The sequence below is a fragment of the Lepidochelys olivacea genome, assembly GCF_965140295.1.
Source record: "Lepidochelys olivacea isolate rLepOli2 genome assembly, chromosome: 6".
NCBI lineage: Eukaryota > Metazoa > Chordata > Testudines > Cheloniidae > Lepidochelys > Lepidochelys olivacea.
This window is the reverse complement of record NC_140416.1, coordinates 105238953-105261037: the sequence shown is the minus strand read 5'-3', so window position 1 is coordinate 105261037 and position 22085 is coordinate 105238953. Positions and strand designations below refer to the sequence as shown.

General features: G+C 38.1%; 1 protein-coding gene across 3 annotated transcripts in view; it reads right to left on the bottom strand.

Moving 5' to 3' along the window:
* The window catches only part of EML1 (EMAP like 1), a 197718-nt gene that overhangs the window by 36178 nt on the left and 139455 nt on the right, over window positions 1–22085 (bottom strand). For all 3 annotated transcript variants that reach the window (XM_084630680.1, XM_084630679.1, XM_084630681.1), the window contains exons 5-11: window positions 21761–21789; window positions 15357–15486; window positions 5199–5348; window positions 3609–3678; window positions 2124–2234; window positions 1743–1838; window positions 976–1110 (exon numbers count right to left, since the gene is read on the bottom strand). In XM_084630680.1, the coding sequence (XP_084486806.1) occupies window positions 976–1110; window positions 1743–1838; window positions 2124–2234; window positions 3609–3678; window positions 5199–5348; window positions 15357–15486; window positions 21761–21789 (721 nt within the window). The remainder of the gene's footprint in view (window positions 1–975; window positions 1111–1742; window positions 1839–2123; window positions 2235–3608; window positions 3679–5198; window positions 5349–15356; window positions 15487–21760; window positions 21790–22085) is intronic.

The following is a 22085-nucleotide window of genomic DNA, read 5'->3' as shown; positions in this document are numbered from 1 at the left end:
TACAGTTAAACATAATACAATTTTAATAATCCATCCCCATTACACACGTTACACATTATGCATGCTGACATTTCTCAATGCAGTTACTTTGACTGCACATGCAAGTGAGATAATTTAAACAACCAATGGTTAACTAGACACCATAGTAGCCATCTGTACACATTGCAGAAACAAAAAGAAAAGGAGTGCTAGTGGCACCTTAGAGACTAACCAATTTATTTGAGCATAAGCTTTCGTGAGCTACAGCTCACTTCATTGGATGCAAAAGTGAAAGCTCATGCTCAAATAAATTGGTTAGTCTCTAAGGTGCCACTAGTCCTCCTTTTCTTTTTGCGGACACAGACTAACACGGCTGCTACTCTGAAACCTCCCATTGCAGAAACATTTTATTTGTGCTTGCAACTGTAGTACCTATGCATGCAAACAGAACTGCAAAAGTGAAAGTGGAGTTCAGACCTACTTTTTAAAAAGCAAGACTTTAAAGTAAAAATGATATTTACAAAATAGACTGAGTGGAATTTCTAGCTTTGTCTCTTTTTGAAATATGTATGTGCAGAACTTTAGATCTGAAAAGAACATATGGGAAAGAAAATTCATGTTCACATAAATGTGCAACTCAATTTCTCAAATTACCCTTGGGGAAAAAAAAAATAACCTTACCTTTGGGCTATGGCCAAACATGGAAACTTTCAACCCAAAAGGAATTTGAGAAAATTAAGAGAAAGTAAAAACAAGAACATAGAAGGTAGAATGGAAACCAGATTTTGACCTTCACTGTAGTGATAACCGCCTATGATTGCCACATGCTATGCTAATGTACTAATATACTACAAATGCTGTACAAAATACAATATGATAAAATAGCAGGTTTAATTAACATGTTGTTTTGATTCATTTCAGCCTTAAATAAACTTTATTGCTGTATGCATATAGCATTGCTGTAAAAGAAAAAGTTAAGAGCATACACTACTTTACCTCAAATAATCCTTGCTTTTTAATAAGGGAGTTCCCGTCTAATGTCCAAAAGTAAAGGTGTGATTTTCCACAAGTAACTATTATATTTGTGTCTGTAGGATGAAAATCTGCTGCAAATACCGCCTCATTAGAACACTTGATAAGAAAGAAAGAAACAATGTATCAAAATTTAATATACAGATAAAACAAAATGATTAATTTACAAGTGTTTTCTTGTTAAACAAATTAGTCAACTTATGATACGTAATTATGTACCATATTTGGATTGAAAAGTTTTTACTCATTTTTTTAATTTAAGTAACAACAGACTGATATAACAAGCACTTTGGATAAAATTTCTTGAAGGAAAGAGCTGAAGTGAAAACATTTTCTAATTCTGTTAGTATTGTAAGTTGACGCATGTCTTCAAAACTGTTTCTGATAGTCTTAAGAGGAAGCCCTCAAATTAAAATGTGTTTACAGCATTTTTCTATATGCCCTCTAATACATCCCTACACTTGCTTTTTAAAATTTCCTAATAAACTCTAACATGATTATGACAGCAAAGCAAAAAACAAGACCCCTTTCCTCCCGTCGCTCCCAAAAGCCCCCCACATTATTTTTAACCATGAGAAGAAATATTTCAGATAGGTATACTTTATATTCTTTGTCCTTTATAAATGAAAGCACTAATAAGAATTAAAAGGTACAGAAAGACATTTCATGACAAAAATTCAAATCTACATACAAGCAAGCATTTTACTGCACAAAATATCTTATTGCAACACCTTGACATCTGCCAGCCTCTCTTCCTTCTGCCAGTCCCATACAGAAAGCACATGGTCATTTGAATCATCCACCGAACAAAGGTTACTTCCTCCATTCTGAAGCAAAACATTTAAAAAGTCATTTATAAAAGAATTCAGAAATGGGTAGGTACAAATCGATAAGTCATTAAACACTACTGCCTAACTGAAAGTGAAAAATGTTATTCTACTTCCAATTAAAATCTTTAGATCCAAATCCTACAGATTGAAGTAAACTGTGGAGTTTTGCTTGAGTAGTACAAGATTTAGCCCTCAATTATTTCAGAATGCTGTGTATATGAAACTTTAAATAATTTAACTATACACACAGAACACAAACACTTTATGCATGCATTTACTTACAGACTTAGAAAAAGCAATGCAGGTGACAGCACGGTCAAAAAAGCCCATCCCAATGATATGCAGTGTATTCAAAGTAACAGAGTCCCAAACACGTACATGGGGTGGTAATTGCTGTAAAAAATTAAAACAGAAACAACAACTGAAAAAAAATGTTGGGAAAGAGTATCAGCATTTCTTAAAATTTTAAAATACGTGAAAACCCATGTTAGCAACATTTAATATCATTATTGCTGGTAACACCAATATAGTTCTTCTGCTGTATAATGACAGATGGGCTAGCAAATGACCCAGTAATATCCAGACATATGCCTAGTCATTGGGATTAATGCGGCACGGCAAAGAGCATCCTCAAATCCCAGGTGTCCAGTGCTAAGTGGGAGGTGTTAAGCACCTTAACACCTCCCACTTGCAAGATCAGATCTACAATTAGCCCATTCCAAGTCCTGCTCCAAGGTCACAGAGTCTTAACGGCAGCAAACATTATACTGTTTCTAGCTGGTATCAAATGACCAATGAACAATAAGCAAAAACAAGAAAATCAGTTATGTGTGTAAACAACTTCGTAATTACTTTCAACTACAGTGGAAAGTTGGCCATAGAAAAGGACTTTATTATTAGTCTCCCTTTTTATAACATTGGTCAAAACCATCTTTGTTTAGCTTAAAATCAATTCAATATATGAATAATTAAAATTATTTGCATGTCCAATGTACATGTTTAAAGTTCTCTCCTAACAATCACTTACAGTAATACAAAGATAATAGAGCACATGGCTCAATATGATGGAGACTTAAATGCTTCTTAAATCCACTAGAGGGCAGTCCCTGTAAATATGTGTTGATTAAAAATATTACCTCAAAGCAAGTAGGAAGAACTGCATGGAATTTATTCTACCTATACAATAGACTAATAAATGAAGGCCAAATTCTAAAATGTATATGTGTGTGTGTGTGTGTTTGTGTGTGTGTGTGTGTGTATAAAACTTTTAAGTCAATTGACATTTTAATGCTGTGTCAGGCCCAATTATTACTCTTGATCTCTTATTGATCATTAAGTAATAAAACTATCTCTTAAAGAAAATTCAGCTTCTTTCAAATAACAGTGTGGATTATTTTTAAAAACAAGACAAACACAGCTATCAAAAGTTTGGATCTCCTGGTCCCATCTCTCGTCTGGAGCCCACCTCCAAACCTCCTCATGGTCTCTGTAAGGAATGGAGCTGGAGAGTCAGAGACAGACAGACAGCATCAAGAAATGGAACTAGCTGATGGAACGTGACAATTCCATTGGCTACCCTGGCATCATTCAATTAGCTTCTGTTAAATTAAGAGTATAATGCTTTGCATTTTTAATTTTTAAAATTTAAGGGTGATTTAACTACTGCACAGAGGTAACATACCACTAACTACAATACAGTAATATGTCTAGAATAAATACACTCTTGTGAAATATGAATATGTTACTGTAAACAAAAGGTTTGCTCACTTTTCCATCCTTAGAGGTACCTGCAACCTGACCTGTTGCTATGGTGATCCGGTCAGGATGGACAGCTAGGCTGGAAAAGAAAAAGTTGTCAACCTTCATGTTTAAAGCATTGATGATATATTGTAACATACAAATGCCAAATTCCATGCAGACTAAAACAAGAGTCTATGGAGTTAGTTTTATTACTTCAGTTATATAAATGCATAATAGGAATGTATCATCTAAAAAATGTATCCCCAAAATAGAGACAAAACTACTTTCATGACTTTTTATTCCCCAAACTCTTCTGTCACTACAACTCAGACACTAGAACCAGGGAGTGATTTGTTTGTGCCCTTCCAGTATCTTAATATACAGTACAGTACTACTCAGTTCTTTTTATCGAGTTTAGGCTTTGATTATCCTTCCCCTTGCTCTGGAAAAATACTATTGTTATCCGCTTCAAAATTCTACAAGGGAACAAATTTTAGGTCAGTGAATGTAAGTCTCAGAAATAGAATTCCAGAACTAAGAAATTAAACCATTTGACCCATAGAATCAGCTGTTCGGATAAACAAAATGTACTCAGCAATTACCACTGTACCCAAGAGAAAATTGTCAATGTATTGTTTAAGATGAGAGCAAGCAATACTGCAAATAATTTAATTCTTCTTTCATTGCAGCTGCTTCTCATTTAGTCCTGGAGACAGAATGCCAAGCAAAATGAACTTTGACAGCTAGGGGATAAGGAATTCACTCTACTTTCAATACAGAATATTACCCACTCTCTAAAACCCTGAATGCTTTGAAAAAATCAAAGGAGCAGGAGAGTTTGAAAAAGACAGATGAGATAGAACAGTTAATCAAAATCCAAGTTAAAAATCTCACAGTAAAACCACGAGGCTATGCGATGAATTCATTTTATGGAGCATGTTCATGGCCCTATATAGTTAAGGTTGCAACCAGATTCCATTATCAGTACTATTGTTAGCATCTTATAGATGCAAACAGGTGTTTCATAATGCTTAACCTAGAGAAATGTAGATAAAGAAAGCTAGAAACACTTTTCAGCATGACTGTATAAATGCCAAGAGGAGCCTTAAGAATAAACAAAGGTCATGACCAAATTATCTTAACAACAAAGACATAAGGGAGGGGAATATAGACAAATAGACCACAGAACCTGAAGGTAAGCAGGTCTAACACCAAACTCAAACATCTAGATTTTCCGCCTTCTCTAAGTATGTAAAGAGAGACTAGTTATGGGAACCAAACACAGGAAACTGAAACTGCACTTTATAACCACTCTGTGCCAGCACTTTGTTCAGACCTAGAATAAAAAGCACATAAATACTATGGTGATAGATGGACTTCTATAAACTAATGTTTATAGAAGTAGATCTTCTGGAAGAAAATGCAGAGTTATCAGATGAGCCAAGAGAATAGGCAGGCTCTTAGATAACAAACACCTAACACATGAAGATTTAGAGGTTAAATTACGAGAATTCTCTTTTCAGAGAGGAAAGAACATTAATTAATTTTTTTTAAAGGAACATTAGCATTTCCCAGAACCCCATTTCTATAAAAAATAAGAATGTTTTGGAGACTTACCACTTCACATCATCATTGTGACCAGTGTAATGTCTCTGAAGTTGTTCTTCAACATTGTATAACACAACTACTGATGCAATGAAATACACAGTTTCACCCGTTGGAAGTAGGTATAGGTTACTGCGACAGTCCCGACCCCTATACCCATAGCTAGCATTCTTGTTAAGAAGAAATAACACTACTTCTTATGAATTAAGAGACTGACACATGGAAAATAACATATTGTAGCCCCTTCTGTACAGTGAAAATATACCAAATCCCTGAAAACTTGCAGTGCAGGCAATATACTTTCATGGCAATTCCTGGTGTTTTTACTATCCTTTGACATTTGTGCAAACTACCTGCTTTGTTTCAAGTACACTTATTATTTAAATTGATTGGTTATATTCCTCACTAAACTGGGAGGAGTGGTAGATACGCTGGAGGGTAGGGATAGGATACAGAAGGCCCTAGACAAATTAGAGGATTGGGCCAAAAGAAATCTGATGAGGTTCAACAAGGACAAGTGCAGAGTCTTGCACTTAGGACAGAAGAATCCCATGCACCGCTACAGACTAGGGACCGAATGGCTAGGCAGCAGTTCTGCAGAAAAGGACCTAGGGGTTACAGTGGACGAGAAGCTGGATATGAGTCAACAGTGTGCCCTTGTTGCCAAGAAGACCAATGGCATTTTGGGATGTATATGTAGGGGCATTGCCAGCAGATCGAGGGACATGATCATTCCCCTCTATTCAACATTGGTGAGGCCTCATCTGGAGTACAGTTTTGGGCCCCACACTACAAGAAGGATGTGGAAAAATTGGAAAGAGTCCAGCGGAGGGCAACAAAAATGATTAGGGGCTGGAAAGCATGACTTATGAGGAGAGGCTGAGGGAACTGGGATTGTTTAGTCTGCGGAAGAGAAGAATGAGGGGGGATTTGATAGCTGCTTTCAACTACCTGAAAGGGGGTTCCAAAGAGGATGGATCTAGACTGTTCTCAGTGGTAGCTGATGACAGAACAAGGAGTAAATGGTCTTAGGTTGCAGTGGGGGAGGTTTAGGTTGGATAGTAGGAAAAACTTTTTCACTAGGAGGGTGGTGAAACACTGGAATGCGTTACCAAGGGAGGTGGTAGAATCTCCTTCCTTAGATATTTTTAAGGTCAGGCTTGACAAAGCCCTGGCTGGGATGATTTAGTTGGGGATTGGTCCTGCTTTGAGCAGGGGATTGGACTAGATGACCTCCTGAGGTCCCTTCCAACCCTGATATTCTATGATTCTATGAAAGAATCATTTGGGCTGGAAGAGAACTCTAGTAGGTTATCCAGTACCACTCTCTGCATCATATTAGAATTGATTGCCTTATCCTTTGTTCAGGGTGATTGATTCATTAGCCTCGTCATTTACAGTTTCATATCCATCTGGATGGTAAATGATTGCATCATACATTTCAATTAACGGGTACAGTATTGAAAAGGCAATGGGCCAGATCCTGATGCCAGTCACACCAGTGATAAACCAAACTAAGTCCAGTGAAATAACTGGAGTTAATACAGGTTTAAACCTGTGTAAATGAGATCACAATTTGGCCAAATTAAGTTGTCTTACTCAAGTATGTAATAAACAGGCACCTGGGAAATGGCGACCCTGCTAATATGGGAGAGTGTGGGCTCACCTAGGTCCTGACTAAATGGGAGGATATTCCCAGTTCATCTAGTATGGAAGAAAGGGGTTGTGTTATGGAAAAGGTTGACAACCACTGACATACAATATTAATAAAACACAATGCTTTATTTTTCCCCAGGGCTTTTAGTACATACAATTAGATTGTAAGCTTTTTGAGGCAGAGATAATGTTTATACAGTGCAGTATAAATCTACTGTGGTTTAGAAGTGATTTTTAATAAAAAAATAATATAGAAATGAATACATATTTTGTCCTTCATTCATTATGGGCAAGGATGGTTTGACCCTGCTGTTCAGTCATGAGTTGATATGATGCAGAAAGTAAGGCCAAAATTTTCAAACCTGGGTGCCTAAAATTAGGCAATTAAATAAAGGTTTCCTGACTTTTCAAAGGTGCTGAACTCTTGCTCCTCCCACTGACTTCAACAGGACTAGTGAGTCATTGCTCAGCATTTCTGAAAATACAGCCACTTGTATTTGAGCACCTAAATATGTATTCAGGAACCCAATTTTAGGCTACTAGATTTGAAAGTTTCAACCAATACTCTGTTAAGTTTTTTGAGATACCCTAACTGTACAAGTATCAGAGAGGTAGCCATGTTAGTCTGTATCCGCAAAAACAATGAGGAGTCCGGTGTCACCTTAAAGACTAACAGATTTATTTGGGCACAAGCTTTCATGGGTAAAATATCCCTTACCCACGAAAGCTTATGCCCAAATAAATCTGTTAGTCTTTAAGGGCCACCGGTCTCCTAACTGTTCAGTAATAAAGAAGCATGCGTGAATGAAAATAGCAATTGTCTCTCTTAAGGATAACTTATTGGTAATTAAGAGGAAAACTAAAAGCTTCCTATTTTTATGAAAACTTTATCATTGGATTACAGGACACCACTTTATTGGCTCAGTCTTCCTATTTGTCTGTATAAAGTCTGATCCTATTCCCAATGAAGTCAATATCAAAACTTCCTTAGACTTCAATACATTGTAGAGTCAAGCCCATAGAGGTTAGAAGTCAGAGGGTTTGAAAGTCAAGAAGTTAAGTAGTATTTTGGCATATAACTTTATTTACATGGAGGAAATCCTTGAGTAAATAACTATTATATATAAAATAATTATCTATTTGGAAAAAAATACCCTCTTTCCTCCCCGCACTTCCCACTCTCTTCTCTTTTGAGCAGCACCGCAGCCAATTTTCCATACCCCTTCATGTTGTCATTTACCATCCACCCAACTCCTCCCCATCAGCCTTCTCTGATTTCAGCTCCTTGCTGTTTCTTTTCTTCTCCTCACAGTCTCCCACCCTCGTCCTCTGTGACTTCAACTTCCATGTTGATGACCCATCCAACCCCTTAGCTGCGTGTTACCTCACCCACACCCCTTCATTTGATCTGCACCATGGCTCAAATCTCATTAAAAAGGGGCACCACTCTCTCTTTCTCTGTTGTTGAATTCCCACCCCCCTCTGACCATCACCTGGTCTCTTTTAGATCACCCATTAGCCCCCTCCCTCATGCCCTGTCACTTGGCATTTACATAACTTCCAATCCATCATTGTGACTTCTCGTCTGCTCTCAGCCCTCTCTTCACTTTCTTTCATTTATATGGTTGTTAATTCTCTCCATATTTCACTGTCCTCCACCCTTCACTCTTTTGTCCCACTCTTTCATCACAAGGTCGAACCTGCCAACCCCTAGTCCTGGCTCACCCCCAACACCTGCTTCCTTTGCTCCTGTTCTCGCGCTGCAGAAATCTCAGGAACAAGGTGACTTCCTCCCCTACAAATTTGTTTTCTCCTCTTTCAGTTCTGCCATCTTCCTAGTTAAACAACTTTTTGCTAACTTAATTGAATCTCAGGTCCTCAATCCCAGCTGCCTTTTTGACACCTTTCAGTCACTCCTCAAACCCTCCTCCTGCCTCTACTACTTTCTCCACATAGCTTACTGATTTCTTCCAAGACAAAACTGAACAAAATTCAAAGTGATCTTCTTCCCTCCCCTCTTACAACTCTCTCCCATCACAATTGCAGATGCTTCCTCATCTGCTCTCCTCCTCTAACCCAGCTACTTGCCTCAGTGACCGCATCCCATCAACTGAGCTCCCTCATGCCCATTCTCACCCTCCCCATCTCTTCTCCTTCACCTCTCACTTTCCTCTGGTTCACAATACACACATGCTTTAGTCTCTCCAATCTTAAAAAAAACCCCACCCCTGCTTCTTCTACTACTGCCACTCCTTCCAGTTATCTCTAAGATAAGAATAAGCTGTTCTGAGTCATTGTCTGAAGGTCCTCTCCTCCAGTTCCATCCTAAACCCTCTTCAGTCTGGCTTCCACCCCTTGCATTCCACTGAATCAACTCTTGCCGAAGTCTCTAATGATCTTTTCCTAGCTTAAGGTCAGAACTAGTACTCCATCCTCGTCCTATTTGACCTATCCGTTGCTTTTGACACAGTTGACCATCCTCTTCTTTGTGAAATCTTGTCCTCCCCTTGGCTTCTGTAACTCTGTCCTTTCCTGGTCTTCCTCCTCCTCCTCTTTAATCCCTCCTTCAGCATGTCCTCCAGAGGATCCACCTCATTCTCCCTCCAGTTTTGTGTAGGACTCTACAGAACTTCATATTTGTTTCACTTTTGTTCTCCCTTTCTGGATAATCTCACCTACAATCTGCAAACACAAATTCAACTCCCATCTCTATGATGACAGCTCACAGATCTACCTCTTTACTCCAGACCTGTTTCCTTCTGTCCAAACCAAAATCTTGGCCTGTCTCTCTGATATCTCCTCATGGATGTCTAGTTGTCAGATCAAGTTCAACCTGGCTAAAACCGTGCTCTTAGTCTCCCACAAACCCTACCTCCATCACCATTCTCCCTGTCATTCAGGCCCATAATCTGGGTGTCATCTTTGACTCAGATCTTTCTCTAGGTCCTTGCATCCAGGCTACGTCTAAAGCTTGCCAATTCTTTCTGCATAATATCTCTAAGATACAGCCTTTCCTAACTACCGACAAGGCAATCGTTCTCGTCCAGGTTCTCATCATCTTGTATCTAGATCACTGCAACATCCTTCTCTCTGGCCTTGACAAATGCAATCTTGCCCTGATTGTATCCAGTCACGATGCTGATGCAAGGATCTCCTAGCCTATTACTTGACCATATCACCCCTCTCTTCACATCTCTCCACTGGCTCCTGCTTCTTTATTGCATCGAACATATGTAAGCAGGGTCAAAATGAGCTCTCCCCTGACATCTAGTGATAAACTGGGGGGAAAAGAGCTCAGGAGCAGACTGTTTGCATACACACACTTTTTCTACCTAGGGTATCAGCAGTCAGACCTACATTGACAAAATGATCAGTTTTGCCTATTTGGGGTTAAAATTCACTTTAGTATTGAATGCAGGGGAAATGAAATGTTCTCCTCATTGTATGAGTAAAGGGGCAGAAGGGCTGTAATTAACCTGCCCTAATTAACGGGGTCACCCTAATGTTAACCTCACTCACTAAGTGTACGGTTGTGATGCCGTATCCAAGTAAGAGTCAGAGGGGGTAGGGACAGATGTTCCTACCTGGCGGTGTGGACCCTGTTTAAAGTGTCCCCGAAACCATTTGACCCTCCTCCCTCAAGTGTTTGAAAAGACAGAGCTGACTAGACTGATTTTGAAGGTCCTGGTTCTTTCTCAGTGATTACTGGAACTGAGCTCACTGATAAGCTGATCTAAGGGAGCGGAACCTTAGACCTGGTACAGAGACAGTGTTGAGGTGAAAAGACAATGCAGAAGGGGCAGCAGCAGAGAGGTTCCCCACTATCCAGTGAAATCACTACAGAGCTGAAATCACTGAGAAAGGGACTAAGTGGTGGAACCTCAGAACACAGCATTGCAGGTACAGGCAGCAGTGATGATGGCAGCTGCCAGCAGCAGCAGTGACATGCAGAGACATTGACAGAGATAAACAGCGGCAGAGACTGCAGAGACACAGATGGGCAGATGCAGAGGCATCACTCAACCATCCTCTCCCCTCAGAGGCGGGAGGTGACTCACCCAAACACATCCCCAGACTCTGGGGATGTTGCTGACCTTGGACATCAAACTGAGTGGAGCACAGCAGAGGAAAAAGGGGAGTGGCATGTTAAAAAGACATTCCTCCCTTGGACTTTCATGCTGCAAGGTGGGAAACTGAGAAAAAGGACACTGCCCAAGATACTGTGGGGCAGGTGTTTTACTCATTGGTTGTGTACATTCAAGTCATTGTTGCAGTGTTTTCCCAAATTAATGCTGGGTTTTCTTCTTTTAATAAGTTTTATTTTGTTATACATAGATTCAGTGCCTGTGAGAGGAGAAATGCGGTCTCTGAAGACACCCAGAAGTGGTATTTAATTTTTCAAGATTACTGGGTGGTGGCTCAAGCTGTTTCTGTTTTGTATTGTTAAGAGGAGCCCTGAGGTATTGATCCCAGCCCTTGTTGCTGCCTACACCACATGGCAGAAGCATTAAACATATGCTAGTTGTCTTCATTTTACCTTGAAGGCCTATTCCCCACCCTACCTATTGAGATGTTGATTCCCACCTCCAATCAGAGAATGCCTGTCATGACAGGGACATGGGCGGTCAGACCTAGTGGTCAGAGCAGGAGTCAGGCTGGGTCAGGTACCAGAAGGCCAGAGGGCAAACCAAGAGTCAGGCGTAAGGAGACAGGCAGAGTCAGAATCTGGGCTCTTACATGCGGGGTCTGAAGCAGAGACAGGCAGGGAGACTGTGCTGTTGCTCAGACAACTCCCTGTCATAGCTTCCTGGCTTTTGTACTGGTGCCAGCCAGTCAGCAGGCTGTGAGGAGCTGCGACTCAGGTCCTGCTGGACAATACTTGCTGATGAGCCTAGCCTCACAGGGTCCTCCCAGGGGAGCACAGCCTAAGCCTCCTGTGGTGATGTGGGGGTGTCAGCAGACCACAACCCCCAGAATCCCAACCCTACAGGTTCTTACAATGCCAGCTTCCATTGTCCACTTGGTAAATTTTAAACAAGCACCTTTGTGCTTTCTCCTGTGCTGCTCCTCCTGATTGGAAAGAGCACCCCATAAACATCTGCAAAGCTACTTCACTGTCCTCCTCAAAACTTTCCTTTGCCAAGAGGCAAACAAAAGCCTCGAGACTGGTTAGGCCTCTGATGTGCTGAGACCACTGTCTATCACGCTGACCAATACTCTCATACTGTTTCCTCGCTCTCCCTGTCTGTATCCATCTGTTATTTTTTGTTTTATACTTATCTGACCCTGCATGCGGTGTGGTAGCCCCTGGTGCAACAAGATAACCCCTGTATGCACACTGGACAGCAATTGACTCAACTGAGAAAAAAGAAATACATGCTCAACGGAGAGAACATTTCAGCTCACTTCTTAATCATCCTTTCAAAATTTCCAAGGACGCAACTAATGCTCTTCCACAACATCCATTAAAAGGAGAACTCATACAAGCTCCCACCTTCTGAGAACACAACAGCAATCAAGCAGATGTCACAAAGCAAAGCACTCAGACTGGATGGCATGCTAGCAGATATCTATAAGTAGGGTGGCTACCACACTGGAAGGCACCTCACATGGCTCTTCCACATTATTTGGAAGCAGGAGTAGGTGCCACAGGATTTGAAGGATGCCAGCATTGTCCACCTCTATAAACATTAGGGTGATATGGCAAACTGATAATCATTATGATATTTCCCTACTCTGTTGCTGGGAAAATTCTTGCCTGGGTCATACTGAAGACTTACCACCTATCTTGTGGAAATCAACTTTTCCGAGTCCCAATGTGGATTCTGGTCTGGATGGGCTACTACAGACATGATCTTTACAGCCCGTCAGCTTCAGGAAGAGTGCCGGGAGAAAAACTGTGGTCTTTATACAGTGTTTACCAAATTAGTTAAAACTCTGGACTCTAAATCATGAGGGACTCTGGAAATCTTTGTTTATATCTGGATTCCCTGCAAAATTTATTTGTCATTCGTTCCTTCCATGATGGGATGATGGCCAGAGTGGTGGAAAATGGTGAGATACTGGACCTCTTTCCAGTCATCAATGGCACTAAACAATGTTGCCTGCTGGCTCTCTAACTCTTTTCCATCGTTTTTTGGCTATGCTTATGGATGCATTTCATGACATTGACAGAAGAGTATTTATCCAGTTCTGTACTGATGGGAAGTTGTGAAATCTGCAATGCTTCTGTGTTCACACAAAAGTGGCGGGTTAACTCATTAAGATTTCATTTGCTGATGACTGTACTGGTTGCTGACTCTGTTGATGACATTCAATTTATACGAGATCACTTTGCTAGGGCAGTCAATCACTTTGGTTTCAAAATCAGCTGAAAGAAAACTGAAGTAATGTACCCAACCTGTGTCCAGTGATACATTTGTCTATCACTTATTAAGATCAACAACACTCCTCTTGATACAATAGAGAAGTTTTGCTATATAGAGAGTATGCTGTCACAGAATGCCATAACTGATGACAAGATTACCCATCACATAGCCAAGGCCAGTTCTGCATGTGGAATGCTCACACAACACCTATGAAACAATAGGGACATCAAAATAAGCACTAAGCTAAATGTCTATTGGAGAGTCATGCTTACAATGCTTCTATATGGTTTTGAGACTTGGACAACATATCACTGCCACATTAGGAAATTTGATCAGTTCCATATGTGCTGTCTTCAGTCTGTTTGCAGAATCAAATGGTAGGACAAGATTCCCAATACTGATATCCTTGATTGTTTTTGGATGTCTGGCATTCAAAGCATGCTCATAAAAGCTCAGCTGCATTGGTCGGAGCATCTCATTTGTATGGCCAAATTGAAACTACCAGAGGCCATACTTTATGGTCATCTAAAGCAATACGCTTCTTTTCCTGGAGGCCACTACAAACAATATACAGACACACTGAAGTCAAACTTGAAAATATGTCATGTTGATCCCATAACTGAGCAAGATGGCTGAATATTTGTCATGTTGCCATTAACTGCTTTGAAGCAAGGCGGATTAACACCTTATGTGAAAAACATGAACACCACAAAGCAAGGATACAACAGCCTGCAATGGTCATGGACAACCTTGCCCGTCCCACATATAACCATTTTTGCATTTCTCTCATTGGTCTGACCTCACATATACATGTTCACCTATAATGTTTGCTGAATCCTTGTATATTGACACTGACGTGAGACTCCATTATCATCATACTTAGGTTGTAATCTCTTTGGGGCATGGACCATTGTCTTGTTCTGTGTTTGTACAACATCTAGCACAATGGTGTCCTGGTCCATACCTAGGGCTCCTAAGTGTTATGGTAATACAAATAACAATAAAAAATAGTAACATCTTTGTGCCCGTATTCTGAAAAGACTTAGACATGAGTTTAACTTCTAAGCCTGGAAACAGTCCCAGTGACTACATCCAAAGGAAAAAAAGTCTGAAAGGAAAATTCAGCATGGTATTCTTTGGAAATATGTTTCCTCCTCTACCTTCTAACCTTCCAGCTACCCAGCACTGGCTTGAGGCTGTTAACCTTTGATATATTTCCATGGATTGAAAACTTTAGCTTTCTAATAGGTTATACTATAGATATCACACTTTAAAAAACAAAGCATGGGAATACTCACACTGAAGTCATGGCCTATCCCCATCACAACTATCATTTTGTATAAGATACTGAAACATTGTTGGCGGAGTAGAGGGAGTGGAGGCTGGGGTCTATGCCAATGCAGCCTTCATTGCCCATCTGTCAAATTTTCTAGCAAGTATCTTCATGCATTCTCCAATGCTTGCCCTTATGCTAAGAAGGAGCACCCAATAAAAATGTGTAAAGTGATCACATTATCCTCCATCAAATCCCAGCTCAAGTCTCACTTCTATCATGACACTTACAACAAAACTTGATAATAGGTGACTAGCTTCTAAATGTGGATTTCTGAGTCTAACTTTAGGCTCCATTTAAAAAAAAAATCTTTATTTCTAACTACAGTGAAGAGAATTTGTCATGTACAAGAATGTTCTATAAGACCCCTTTTGTTATCCGTGTACTGCAATTATAGCACCTCTTAAAAAAGACAAGGGTGCAATTTAAAAATATATATATAGCGTAATAAAGTACTGATGTGTATCGGAAAAGAAGCAAACTTGTTTTATGTACACTATAATTAGTAATTACAGTTCACTAAATTCTTGCAATATGACTAATTTTAATTTGTGATAGTTAACATGTTTTAAACATAACCTTCAGGCAACATTTAAGTGAAACCATCCTCGAGCTGCTTGACTATTTTGCATAAAATCTGGAGCAGCAGCCTCAAGAAATTATCACCTATTGAAAAGTGAATGTGGCCTAATAGTTCATTAAAGAAAATAATTCAAAGACCTCAATTTTGCTAAATAATTTTTATAACAAAATTTTAAGACAATTGCTAAGAAATTAGTAGTTACCAGTAATACTCTAGCATAAAAAGGATACACCCATTCCAGTTTAAGCCTCTTGGCTGGTAGTTCTACTTTTGCTTCCAAATTGTAAGATTCCACTTGATCTTTGGGCATGTACATGGTAACAGGACGTCCACGCAGAAACATTTTTACATATCCTTCTTCTACAAAAAGGGTCAGAAATGTTCAGAGAGTTACACATAAACACATCAGCAAAGATTTCTCCTCCAACTGCTCCCACCTATCATCTCAGTGAATAATATTTTTGCATAACATGGCGTTTCAAACTTCTATTATAGGACATGTAGCTTTTGTTTTAGTTTTAGTCACAAACTAACACTAGATAGGGGTTATCAAACTAAGGGTATAAAGTCCCCTTTTGGTCTAAATATTTTGAGACTAGAAGCAAACTCTTCAACCAGACTATGCAACAAAGAACTATAGAAATGAAAAGATTAAGACCAAACCATTACTTTCAGGGAAAATCAATACCATATGTACATATTTCCTTTTTATACCAGAACTGAGGAAAAACACCAAAGTAAAAATTACGATTAACGCAGGAATGCCACTTAAAATTCTTTTATTTAGTTTTTGATGGATATTTACAGTTCTGAGCATCAGCATCTAAAAATACTTAAACACTTAGTTGCATTCTTTGCATCTCAGTGTAAAAATGTACTTTGCACTTGATACATAATGTGAAAGGTACATCACGTATAAACACAAACAAATAGTAAAAAGAATCATGCTGACGTACATGCAAAAACAGTTAAGTGTTTGAAGCATAGCTAAACATTGAAACAGAAATGACAAACTGACAACACATTATAGAAAGAAAAATGATGTAAGAAAGAAGCTACAAAACTGAACTTTGCTGATAGAAAGTAAACATTTATAGGAGAAAACACTAGAAATACTGTAGTTGGGGGTCTTATAAGAAATATGTCTGAGAACAGAAGCATGAATTAATAACAGATCTGAAAGTACTGACTCGGGGATTTCATGGGGCTTATAAAACTAGGAGATCTAGGAAATGGCATGAAGGTCTGACTAGGACTTTTAGAAATTGGCAGGGCCAAACAGGGTGTCTTGTGAACTTCTGGTGAAGTTTGTCCAGATTCAAAACGTGCTGACTTCTGCTGCTCCATCAGCAGATCAAAGGATTCAGCCTTGCTCTCATGTGAATCAAGAACTTTTGGAGTCAGTGACATCTGTAGAGTTACTAGACAGAATAATCATGTGCACAGAGGAAATGGAAGGGCAGAAGTAAAAAAATTATGTAAATAAAACGTATACAATTTAGGTCTGTTAAAGTTATGCTAAGGATTTTCAATCATCATTAACACACATGCCAGTATTATTTTAATTTTAAAAACTAAAAGCTGTGTTTTAATGGGAGTACATGCATTCATTATTGTCTCATCTATAGAGAGAATTCATTCAGTAAAGAAATGTCATATGTTTAAACTATATTTTCCTATTGTACTGCAGAAATGTATGTGCTCAGGAAACCTAGTTGTTCTGTCACAGCGCTGCTTTTGCACGGTGTCCTGTATAATTATGGCATGATAGTAAAAAAAACTAATAGTTTTTTAATTGAGATTTCTAGTGAAAGAATGGAAAACAAACAATATTAAAAGTGGACACAACTAAAATGTTAACAGATGTGTGGAGTTCAAGATGACTGATAACACTGAAGACATGTTTGGATATTTATAAATAATTACATTTGTAGTTCTCTACCAAGAAACAAAATATGCTCTTGCACTGCACAAGATAGATAACTACATCACTGTTCATATTTGCATGTGATACCCCTGTGATTAGGCTGAGAATATATTACCAGCACTAAAGTTATTAAGGCATTATGAGACTGTACATTTGGAAAGTTAACAGATTTTAGTGATGTCAACTCTAATCATGATTATTAAAAGGCAGGTAAGGGAGGAGATCATTAGGTCTCTCATTATTTGGTCACTTGAACCATAGTGACTTTTGCAATTTTGACTACTGAAGCATGAAAAATACACATACAATACTGCACACTCCTTATCCCTACTTTCCTTAGCAAAGGTCATTAAATATCAGATCACTATATAACTATAAATGTAAAGAGAGAGAGGAATCAGAGAACTAGAAACAAGAACCCAAGGACCAAATTTTTACATAGCCTGTATTTCTGCACCCACAAATTTTATGAGCTGAAGCAAATGCAGGTCCATTTTCTCCTTTTAGGTAGTCAATGGGGCTGACAAACTATCAAAAAAATTAATCGCAATTAGTCGCACTGTTAAACAATAATAGAATACCATTTGTTTAAAATTTTTTGGATCTTTTATACATTTTCAAATATATTGATTTCAATTGCAACACAGAATACAAAGTATACAGTGCTCACTTTATATTTATTTGTATTACAAATATTTGTATTGTAAAAAGCAAAAGAAATAGTATTTTTCAATTCACCTAATACAAGTACTGTAGTGCAATCTCTATCATGAAAGTTGAACTTACAAATGTAGAATTATGTACATAAAAACTGCATTCAAAAACAAAACAATGAAAACTGTAGAGCTTACAAGTCCACTCAGTCCTACTTCAGCCAATCACTTAGACAAACAAGTTTGGTTACATTTGCAGGAGATAATGATGCCCGCTTCTTGTTTACAATGTCACTGAAAATGAGAATAGGCGTTCGCATGGCACTGTTGTAGCTGGCGTCGCAAGATATGTACGTGTCAGATGCACTAAAGATTCACGTCTTCATGGTTCAACAGAGGACGTGTCCATGCTGATGATGGGTTCTGCTTGATAACGATCCAAAGCAGTGCAGACTGATGCATGTTCATTTTCATCAGCTGAGTTGGATGCCACCTATAAAAGGCTGATTTTCTTTTTTGGTGGTTTGGGTTCTGTAGTTTCTGCATCAGAGTGTTGCTCTTTTAAGACTTTTGAAAGCATGCTCCACACCTTGTCCCTCTCAGATTTTGGAAGGGATTTCAGATTCTTAAACCTTGGGTTGAGTGCTGTAGCTACCTTGAGAAATCTCACATTGGTACCTTCTTTGTGTTTTGTCAAATCTGCAGTGAAAGTGTTCTTAAAACGAACAACATGTGCTGGGTTATCATCCGAGACAGCTAAAACATGAAATATATGGCAGAATGCAAGTAAAACAGAGCAGGAGACATACAATTCTCCCCCAAAGAGTTCAGTCACTAAGTAATTAATGCATTATTTTTTTAACAAGCATCATCAGCATGGAAGCATGTCCTCTGGAATGGTGGCCAAAGCATGAAGGGGCATACGAATGTTTAACATATCAGACACTTAAATACCTTGCAATGCTGGCTACAAAAGTGCCAGGTGAACGCCTGTTCTCACTTTCAGGTGACATTGTAAATAAGAAGCAGGCAGCATTATCTCCTGTAAATGTAAACAAACTTGTTTCTCTTAGCAATTCGCTGAACAAGTAGGACTGAGTGGACTTGTAGGTTCTAAAGTTTTACATTGTTTTGGTTTTGAGTTCAGTTATGTAACAAAAAAAATCTACATCTGTAAGTTGCACTTTCACGATAAAGAGATTGCACTACAATACTTGTATGAAGTGAATTGAAAAATAGTATTTCTTTTGTTTATCATTTTTACCGTGCAAATATTTGTAATAAAAAATAATAATATAAAGTGAGCACTGCACACTTTGTATTCTGTGTTGTAACTGAAATCAATATATTTAAAAATATAGAAAAACATCCAAAATATTTAATAAATTTCAATTGGTATTCTACTGTTTAACAGTGTGATTAAAACTGTGATTAATCACGATTAACTTTTTTAATCATGATTAATTTTTTTAATTAATCACGTGAGTTAACTGTGATTAATCGACAGCCTTAGTAGTAAGATGTCTTAATGCTAATTAGATCTGCAATTGAACCCACTATTAGTTTCAGACATAAAACTGCACTATGAATATACAGTGGTGGGGTTGAAGCCCCTTCCAAAATTTAGTCTTGAGAGTAAAACAGTCATTCCTTTATAAAGGCTTAAACTTAATTGATGGAAAGCTAAAAGATGCAGGTTAGTGAAAAACTGGTTAAGAATAAGCAACTTCTAAAATCCAAGACAAGATCTCTGGTTATATCAAAGAGACAAGTTACAGATATGTACCATATGTGCATATTTAATGTCCAATTAAATTATGTTTCAGAAATCAATACTATCCATTTAATAAACATAATTCTGTATTACTACACTGTGCAAAAAACATTTAAAATTAATTTTACACCTACTTCTGCTTACTGATAATTCAGACAAATCTACAATCTACCAAGGAAGATATAAGCAGGGGAAAAAAACAATGTTTCTATAAGCATACATTAGATTTGCAGCAAAACAGCAAAAACAGGGCAGGTTCTATATCACAGGGCATGTTAGCAGAAGTGCAAAACAGCATTTCAAACACAGTGAGACATCCAGGTGCTGCCATATAGCTCTCTCAACACTGAATTTTTAAAAAAGTCATTTACCAAAGTCAACCAAAATCTAAATTATAACCCATTGTTATCATTATAGTGCATCAAGGGTTATAATTCAGACACTTTTACATGAATATTTTTAACCTTACTCAAATAAATTGAAGAGTTTTAACTTTCCAATAAAAATGTATATTGGCTGTATAAAAATACAGCTTCTGTCACCCTGGTAACAGTTTTGCATAGAGAGCTATGAGGTTTTGGAAGTGATGCCTACCTTTGCAGTGTGTCACACGGCGCTTCCCTTGTGATTACAGAGACAGAGACAGAAGTGCTAGATAAAGATGGGTTTGAGTACAGTCAGGCTCACCTACACCCCTGCTCTATTGGTTGTCCAGCTGTATTCTCTTAGAGGCTAATCTGCTGCTTGACAAAACATTGACCCATAGTCCATTCAATGGATTGTGTGTTACTGCATTCAAAACTCTGTTTTTCTAGCCAAGAGTAATACATTTAGAGCTATTTTATCATTAAAAGATTGGTTTAAGCTCCATTATGTAACTTTATGCTAAAAATAATTAAATATTTAGGAATTTGGGATATACTTTGCCTAGAAAAAAAAACCTCTAACTGATTTCAGTGGTAATTTTGCCTGAATCAGAAGGGTAAGATCAAACTCACATAACTTAAATGAATAATTTAATCTATGAATCTCAATAGCAAATTTTGAAACAAAAAACTATTAAAGCCAAATGTGCCCTTTTCCAGGAAAGTGAAAAAGAAAAAAAGTTACTATGAGACAAAAGTATAAATGTAGCATATCAGAAGCTATTTTCTTGTTCTTGAACTTGTATCCATGAGAGGGACATGGGCTGTGATCCAGAGAAGCAATAAGTACATGAGTATTCCCAATGAAGTCAACAGGACTACTTAGAAGAACACAGGAGTACTTGTGGCACCTTATAGACTAACAAATTTATTATAGCATAAGCTTTCATGGGCTATGGCCCACTTCATCGGATGCATAGAATGGAACATATAGTAAGAATATATATATATATATATATATATATATACATACATATAAGTTGGAAGTTACCATGTGCTTTGCTGGGGGGTCTTGATTATCAGCCCAAGAAACAGAAATCCTCCATCTTTAACTTAAATTATGATTATAGTCTGAAAGGTAACTATAAAAACACCACGTGCTGAACCAGCAGATTTGTTTTCAGTGTGCATTCCATCACATTTGCTTATTCCAATGACAAAGTAAGTTTTTACTACTTTTTACTTTTGCTTGGCTCTGCAGAGCCAACAGGGAAGCAAGCTGTACTCTATTTTGTGTCACATGCCATCAACAGGATTGTTCGTAAAGTTTTAATGGCAGAGGCAAATAAACTCTGTCCTTATTTAAATTTAGAATGTAGCCTGCAGAATCTTGTTGATGGTGATGATGCATGAGCAGGAAAGAAAAGAACACTGACTTTCAAGTCAAAAGATGAGCTTCCAGAGCTTCAGTTAGAAAAACAGTATTTTTATTTGTAACTTGGCAATTTTGCTCAGGAAAGAACTGAGACATAAATATGAAATCTCTTAATTGCATTTGCTCATTTTTATGAGTAGAATCACACTTAAAATATTGTATAGTGCAGAGAGCCATAGTCTGAGCTTCAAATATACTTCGACCCACAAAAACCTTAATCCTGTTTTGAACAGGAATATCTCTATTTGGTAAGAAGGTAGTTTCCATTTTCATAGCTTTTTGTTCTTGGCCTTCTTGCCAAAAAGGATTCCAGTCACAATGCAGACCCATTGGCCACTAGGAAGTAGGCCACCAGTGGCCTGTAAGTGAAAGGCTCTGAATCCGAAAGCCGATTTCCCTGATAAATCACTGTACAATAAAAAAATGCATCAGCATGCAAGTTATCTCTTTAGAAATGGAAAAAAATAAAACAGAACCTACCTGCACTGAACATTGGTTCCTTGGGTTTGCTGTGAAAATAATCAAGGAGTTTTCTTTTAAAGTTTGCCATGCATACAACACTTTTCATATGCCATAGTAATAGTTCATATAATTTTATAAAATCAATTAATTAAAAACCACATACAACATGAGGACATGGTAAAAATAATATTTTCCTTGTGGTACCCTGCTCACAGATGCCAAAACTTTTTTCACATTTCTCATACAACTATTTTCACAACCCTGGGATCCCAGCCTCTCTCCCACAAGATGTCAAGTTTTTTCCTTTGAAAATCTAGTCCAACCACGGCAGACATTAAAAATC